The following is an 8,242-nucleotide window of genomic DNA, read 5'->3' on the forward strand; positions in this document are numbered from 1 at the left end:
CGAAATTCAAAATTTTAATCGTGCATATTATTCATATATTTGATTTGATCAACTATTCCAAATTACATATTCCGATTTATTCCAAATTCCAATATTCAACTGGATTAATGATAATAACAATTTTGAGAAATATGAACAACATACGATAAGGATATCAAGCCTACGTACAAACTCACGCAACTCTAATAAACGATTTTATCAAACCTACGTGATAGAATCAAGCCTACGAGAACATTTGAGACTTATGCGCTAACCAAGATAAAACCAAGTACAATCGAAACGGGAAAAAACTTCTGGGACAACAAGCTCTCGATGACTGCTGAGAAGAAGCTTCGTTCTTTGTTGAAGAGGGGGAATGTTGATTGATCATATATAAATTTAAAGAATTAATCTTAAATTTGAATAGTTAATCTTATATTATAAATTGATGTGTTTGATATAATTTAACTATTCACAAAAACGTAATATTATATATTTTTCAATTAACTTTTTTATATATATATACTATGTTTTTAGATATAAAGAGAATAATAATAAATTTGATTTAAAAAAAGAATAAAAATAAATAGTTTCTTTTATATATATAATGAATTCAATCTTTCAGGTTATGTAATTTACAAACGAAAAGTTATATATTCAATTTAAATTCAATTTACAATTACATTTATATTACAATACCCATTTTGAAAGAATAGGCCAAGGTAGGATACCTACAGCATGTTCCTAAATATCTAAATAAAAAATATATTTAAATAATAAATAGCTTTATTTTTACCTTACAAACCATAAGCTGTTCTTCAACACTTATAGGACGTTTTATAAAATTTGTAGATTTGGTATGTAAAAAAGGTAAAAAGGTTTAACATGTTTTAGTATATAATAAAAAGTTTCCTAATAAAATGAATTATAGATAAAATATAATACTTTGGTCATTCTCATGTAATTATAAAATTTAGGCTCATTATTCAATAGTTTAGGAAAGAGAACGTAAAATTCGCCCTCTTTTGTTTTATTAATATTAACTGGGTTTAATCTTCTTCTCTTTAAGATCATTATGTAAAAAAATGATAATTTGAGAATTGCTACCATTTTGAATTTATAATATCGCTTTGAGAATCGCTACCATCTTGAATTTATAATATCGCTTTGCACTATGAAAGCGAATTCACGGCGAAATCGCAATCGCTCTTGAATTCAGGGTAAAATTCTTTCGCGTTAAAAACTACATTCGCGATAAAAGTTTCGCTGAATTGACATGGAACCATCAAATAATCTGTTTTTAGTGATTTCTTGTTGATTTAACAAATGAACATTAAAAACCAATTTATTCCTATGCTTGACGTAAACTTTATTAAAGAATTGCCAGATAATCGAGATAATGAGGAAGCTACTTGTCAGTATAATAATTCAGAATCATCTTTAAAATTTAACAATATTTTTAAAAAGAATGATGTTTGTACATTTGATCCATATTTTTCTCTACCATATTTTTCATCACCACAATATCCAATTTTTCCTATGTTATATCCAACTAAGCATCTTTTAATTTCACATCCATCTCCATTAATGATACCATCATTTGACCCATCACCTGTTCATTATATAGATACAAGAAATGTTATTAAATCTGGTTATATTAATGACTCAAATAAAATAAATATTGAAGATAATAAAAATTATGCCTTTATTGATAAAAATGACTATTATCTAATAAAGATGGAACAAGATTTGCAGAAAAGTATGAATTCTGAATATTTAAAAAATGTCACATCAGGTGCATCAGAATGCTCTTATATTGAAGAAAAAAATTATAAACCAAAAGATGAACACACCAATATATATCAAGCATTAGGACTATTTATACCCCAATTGACATTAAATTTACAACCTCATTTACCATTAAGTCCCTTTTTGACATATACACCTTTAATATCTAATCCATTGTTACCTTTGCTTTCACCTTATATGCCAGCCCCATTTTTAAAAAATTCCTATTCACTTACTCACAATTATTATGATAACATGAATAATATTGATGAAATTAAATGTAGACAGGAATTAGCAACTATTCTTAATAATGATCATAGAGAAAAATTAAATGAAAATGATATTTTAGAAAAAGATGATGTAAATGAAAATATTATTGAAAATGACATTAAAAATAATAATATTTATGTAAAACCAAAAGTTTATTAATTAACTTATATTTTGAAATAATTTTATATAGATTGAAAGTGCATTATATGATGAACCATTACATAAAAGGATGCGAGTAATATCAATAAGTAAAGATGAGGACTATGATATTCAGTCGGATACAGCAAAAATTGAAATAGGTAATTTGATATGTATTTACAAACTAGCCTCTTTATTAGAAATAGAAAATACAAATAAAAACAATGTTAATCATTTTTCAATAGATAAAATTATCAAAAAGAATGTGCTAGGAAATGTTGACTTAAGTAATATGAACAGTATTTGCCCTTCAGATTCTTCGATTTTTAAAAAAGGAAGTTTTATCCAACTTCAAAATGGTGAGACAAAGTTGGTTGAAAATTTGAAAACTCAAGATTTCTTAAAAAGTTCAGGTTCTAGTCCTGATTTTGATATTGCAATAGGTCGTGTTATAACAATAAAAACAATTGATTTGAAAATGACTAAAATTTTATTTGCCATCAATGGAATTGCTAATAATCAAGATACTGATTTAAATAATATGGAAAAATTCTCTAATTTCTCAAATGGTTCTGATCACAAAAAAGTAAAATTTAAAAAATTTTAAGCTTTTCATTTAATGAGGAAAAAATTCATCTCAATATTTCCATAATAATACAATTATTTTTTTGGAGAATTTTTAAAAAAAATTAATATATTGAAATAATCTACATTTACAAATTATAATAAAAAAAATGTTTAAAATCAAAATCTTTGAACCAAAATTTGTATAAAATTTTTTAAAAACTTTATTTATAGATTAAAACATAAAACTTAAACCAGATGTATATCAAAATTTGACAAAGAATATAATTATAAATAATTAGAATTCTTGAGTTGGCAGATTTAAATCATCGTGATTTTTTTTAAATAAATGATTTAACTCAATATTTCAAACATTATTTAACAAATTTTATAAAAATATAGTTAATATTTTAATTTGGTATATATAATATTTTATTTTTAACCAGATATCTATTGAGGACTGGCCAATATTTTTTAAAAATTTAACCAATAAGGATTTTATCCACATTTTTATTTTATTATTTATTTATTTTTAGAATAATTTTCCTTTTAATTAATCTTCTTAACTTCAATAAAAAAAGTGAAAGTGAAAATAAATATGTTTAAGGGTTTTTTTAAAATTCTTTAACGATAGAAAAGTAAAGTATATTAATAAACTAATATAAAAAAATTACCATATATTTTGCATATTTTTTATTTGATTCTTTTATGAATCATACAAATTTAAATTTGATTAATTAACAAGGATATCAATATTTTATCTCCAATCGATCTTCTTGATTATTGGGGGTAAATAAGGTTTCCAACTTTGACAACCTTGAAGTTAGTATTTGCATAATTGATAACTTTTCAGCCCGACTCTTTTGATTTTGATAAAATTTTGCACACTGAGAGAACATCATTAGAAAACATCGAATCCAAAATTTTAGCCTTCAAGTACTAATAGTGAGATATCAATGGTCATAAAGATCTTTTTTCGAAAAATTCCATTTTTTAAAATTGAGATGAGCTATAAAATGACGCTAAAAATAAAAATTGTATGTCATTTTGTAACTCTATTCAAGGCTTTTTATTAAATATTAAGGATTTTAGTAAAACAATAATCTTGCGGTTTTTATTTTTGTACTGAAAACTCCAGATGTTTCGCTTTCCTATTTCTTTGAATTTAATATTTTATTATTCACTTATATCTATAAGTAAAAAATTTAAACTTGGGACAGCCATGTGTTTTTTAATTATTACGATTTTAAAAAAATAAAAATATTTTTTCCAGAAATACATGGCAAACTTATATAAAATAACGCATTTTTGATTATTAATATTTTTGATTTTTTTCCATTTTTAAACATAAATATTTTTAATATCATTATGAAATTTAGCTTCGATTATAATAGTTTTTACTTATTTTCGGTTTTTTATCAAATTGAGTTTTTAACGTCTTAATCCGTTTTGCATAAATAATAAGTACCCCCAGTCGTCTTTGATGAGCTCACTGTTAAAATATTATTTTTTGTTATAAAAAGGAGATCAGGTGTCGCTGAATAAACCAAAGAATTTGTTCGTCCTTTAGGATGGAATAGGTTATTTTCATTTCTCTTTATTTACATCCACTTTTACACAAATCCTCAATCGTTTCTTACATACAGGTCACTTATCCTCTATTTTCATTGATTAACATATCCTTACATGGATTTACTATATTCTTCACAATAAACTTCTGCTAATTGGAATACATTTTAATATTGAGCTTAGTTAAACCGATTTTAGAGACTATGTGAATTTTTTATGTCCCAAGTATTAAGATAAATTTACTAGCCTTATACTGTGTTATGTAGGTATAAGAAAAATTTACATCTTTTATAGGCTCTTCATCCTATTTTAAAATTGTATCGGTTTAATTTTTTGATCTAGATAAGGTCTTTGTAATCCTTCCTTGGCAACTAACCTATTCTGGATTTTTAATTATATTTCTGAAATAGCTTTTAATATTTTCGCTATCTTTTTTTAAATCATTTTTTAGTAAGTTTTTTTTCTTAACAGGAGATATTCCAATTTCATTTAAAGAATATTGCTTGTGTCTATTGATGTGGATTCTATGATGATATTATCTATTTCATATTCACTGTCAGAATTTATATTTTTAGATTTTTTTGTAATACTTACGGCATTGATCAGAAATATAGTGTTTTACGTCTTAATATTTGGAAATTTAGATGTCAGAATTTTTAGCAGATTCATTTTATAATTAAAATGCTTAGTTCTATGAAAAAAATATAATTAATATCGAAACATTTGTTAAATAAAAATTAATTAATAACCGGCAGTATGAAAACTGGCTTTTATCTTTCAATAATTATTAGTCGTAACTATCTTTTTAGGAAATTTAATCATATATAACAATTATTTTTTCCAAGATATTAATATTAATAATTATAAGGCCTGTCAAAGGCGACTATATTTTTAATGATATTAATACTGGAAAATCATATTATTTATGTTTAAAAATGGAAAAGATTCAAAAAAATTAATAATTTTGACAAAAATGGGTTATTTTATATAGTAGCACCTTTTAAAAAAAATATTTTTATTTTTTTAAAAATCGTAATAACTAAACCTATGGCTGTCCCAAGTTTAAATTTTATTACTTATATATATAATATAAGTAAATAATAAAATATTAAATTCAAATAAATTCGGAAAGCAAAACACCGGGAGTTTTCAGGTTCAAAATTTAAAAAAAAACCGCAAGATTAAATAATCCTAAATATTTAATAAAAGTCCTTTAATAGAGTCCTTTAATAGAGTTAAAAAATGACACACAATTTTTATTTTTAACATCATTATTTTATAATTTATCTCATTAAAGAAAATTTTCGAATAAAGATTTTGGATCTTTTGACACTTGATATCTCAGAAACTATTAGTAATTGGAGGCAAAATTTTGGATTCGATGCTTTCTAATGATGTTCTCTCAGTATGATAATTTTTATCAAAATTAATATTGTCGGGCCGAAAAATAATCGATTTGATATGGAATACCAATTTGGCATTTCCTGCAACGGGGGTTTTCCCAGAATTAGTCTTCATCACCGCTGGTGATATAGGTAATGTTGTTAAATGTCTTGATTTGAGCCTATTTTTTTAGAACGGCTAACTCAATATGTTAGCCAGAAAGATATAGCCTAAACCTAAAGATTTCGAAGCTTCCTTCCTTCCTCCCTTTTAGAAATAAATTAGTTTTCGGCCTTTTCGCCCAAATATTTAAATGTAATGAACTTCAAATTATGAGATTTTTGAATTAATATCATTCTTAAATGACTTTATTTTAGTTGCCTTCCAGGATTTAATTTTAAAACTCCTCCCAAAACAACTGGAGACTTTCCCCTCCAGCAGACCCCCAAGTCGTTGACACCAAAAAAAATTAGAGTGCATCTTCAATCACACTACACGCGGCGCCTGTATCAAACTCCATAGCTAGCTGCAACCCATTTATCTTCGCATCGATGGTTGCTTTATTTGAAAATGACAGGCGAGGTGGGCAGAATCATTTGTATGGCATGGGTTCTACAATCTTTCGCTATGTGGTTTGCCTTATCGCAACGAAAGCATATCACTTTCTTTTGAATAGAGTTAGGTTTGATACTAGGTCTATAATTATTATTAGGAATATAATTGTTACTAAAGTGTTTATTATTATTGAATCTATTGAAGTTTGTATAATTATTATTTCTAAAATAATTATTTTTCGAACCCTGTGTTGGCTTATTTTTAATTATTTTATTTCTTCAGTCTGGGTTTCATTTTCCAACGAAGACAGCGCGATCGCTAAACGCACGGTCTCTTCAAAAGTAATATTGCCTTCGATTGACCGAAGTTCTTTGTCCAACTCAGGTAAGCCTACTCCTAGGATAAATATATCTCTTAAAAGTTCATCAAAAGGCGGTTTAAAATTACAAAGAGAACAGACAGTTTTAACCCTAATTGAAAAGTCAATAATGTGATCTTTTTAACGTAAAAAATTTTTTCCTATTTACGAAAATGCTCGAACTATCCTTGAACACCAAATTTAAGCTTTTTATTAAAGTATCATAATTTATCATCTCTAAATTTATTGGAAAGTGAAAGTTCTTAATTTTGATAAGATTGTCTGTTCCGATATAGGCTAAAAGCAGGTCTTTTTTTGTATTTAAATCTATAATATTTCTTACTTTATAAATTAACTCCAAGTTAAATAAGTAGTCCTGAATATTTACTTTTTCTTTGACGAATTCTGGAATATGGAATTTAATAGGAACTACTTCCATTGAGTCTTTAACTTTAATAGGGACTACTTCCATTGAATCTTCAACTTTAATAGGAGCTACTTCCATTGAGTCTTTTACTTTAAATTTAATAAATCAAATAAATCTTCTCTAAAAATATCGTCGCCAATGAAGTGTTTTATTAAATAAAAGTAAGTATAAGTAAATTTAATACAAAATATCACGTATATATATATCATGAATTCAATCCTTCAGGTTATATAATTTACAAACGAAAAGTTAATATTATATTCAATTAAAATTCAATTTATATTACACAAAACAACCTGGTTAGTGCGGTTGTTGTAATATCATATAGTGGTATTTGAGTCTACATCTACGGTAAAATATCATATAGTGGTATTTGAGTCTTCGAGTGAAAAATATCATATAGTGGTATTTGAGTCTTCGAGTGAAAAATATCATATAGTGGTATTTGAGTCTTGAAGTGAATTGTACATCGTCTTCATCTACATCTACGGTAAAATATCATATAGTGGTATTTGAGTCTTCGAGTGAAAAATATCATATAGTGGTATTTGAGTCTTGAAGTGAATTGTACATCGTCTTCATCATCTACATCTACGGTAAAATATCATATAGTGGTATTTGAGTCTTCGAGTGAAAAATATCATATAGTGGTATTTGAGTCTTGAAGTGAATTGTACATCGTCTTCATCATCGACATCAGCTGTCCATTTATTTTATTTATTTTTTTTCTTCTCTCTCAAAATAAAAAAAAAAGTCTTATCGTAAGGAAGTGCTGTCCGAATTTTACGAGTTGTAAATCTGTTACACAAAATTTGCCCAAATTTTTGTCGTATCTTTAGACTTATTAACTGTAGATGTGCATGTGTATTATTGGGTTGTTTACACTATTAATAATATCATATCTATTAACATTACAAATAACCAAAATTTTTATTTTGAAATTAATTATAAATTTTTATAAGGTCGAAATGAAAAGTTTAAAATTTGTAAAATACTGAGAAATACAGTAGAATATTTTTGGGGCATTGGTTATATTAGTAATATGGATGTGTAGCTTAATATGGGGAAGAAAGTTGAGAAGTCGAAGTGTGAAAATAAAGGGGCAGACATTGACGATAGAAGGACATAATGAGGAAGAGGATGTTATGGGAAAGGTAACATGGTTCCCAGTGCAGGAGTTAATTAATGGGTGGACGGATAGCGAATTAGAT

At 25.9% G+C, this 8,242-nt stretch overlaps 1 protein-coding gene across 8 annotated transcripts; it reads left to right on the forward strand.

Moving 5' to 3' along the window:
- The first annotated feature begins 1,240 nt into the window (after window positions 1-1,240).
- LOC135926141 (uncharacterized) lies at window positions 1,241-7,048 on the forward strand. Of its 8 annotated transcripts, none has more exons than XR_010571795.1 (5): window positions 1,241-2,187; window positions 2,228-2,336; window positions 2,376-2,761; window positions 6,069-6,373; window positions 6,529-7,048. XR_010571795.1 is itself a non-coding variant. In XM_065461861.1 (5 exons), the coding sequence occupies exons 1-5, from the start codon at window positions 1,306-1,308 to the stop codon at window positions 6,084-6,086; spliced, it is 1,347 nt and encodes a 448-aa protein (XP_065317933.1). In that variant the 5' UTR covers window positions 1,241-1,305; the 3' UTR covers window positions 6,087-7,048. The 8 variants fall into 8 exon arrangements, 7 of the variants coding, with proteins under 7 accessions (XP_065317933.1, XP_065317935.1, XP_065317937.1 ...); XM_065461861.1 differs by having other exon boundaries at window positions 2,376-2,462; window positions 2,511-2,761; window positions 6,069-7,048; XM_065461863.1 differs by having other exon boundaries at window positions 2,421-2,462; window positions 2,511-2,761; window positions 6,069-7,048.
- Window positions 7,049-8,242: the final 1,194 nt, after the last annotated feature.

This window comes from Gordionus sp. m RMFG-2023, chromosome 3 (assembly GCF_954871325.1).
Source record: "Gordionus sp. m RMFG-2023 chromosome 3, tfGorSpeb1-WG-v2, whole genome shotgun sequence".
NCBI lineage: Eukaryota > Metazoa > Nematomorpha > Gordioida > Chordodea > Parachordodidae > Gordionus > Gordionus sp. m RMFG-2023.

What these genes read in the sequence shown, in the direction of transcription:
- LOC135926141 (XM_065461859.1), top strand. Translation starts at nt 1,306, where the DNA reads ATGAACATTAAAAACCAATTTATTCCTATGCTTGACGTAAACTTTATT. An exon ending in ATATTTATGTAAAACCAAAA is followed by an intron (nt 2,188 to 2,227) that starts GTTTATTAATTA and finishes AATTTTATATAG; the next exon opens with ATTGAAAGTGCATTATATGA. An exon ending in TACAGCAAAAATTGAAATAG is followed by an intron (nt 2,337 to 2,375) that starts GTAATTTGATAT and finishes CCTCTTTATTAG; the next exon opens with AAATAGAAAATACAAATAAA.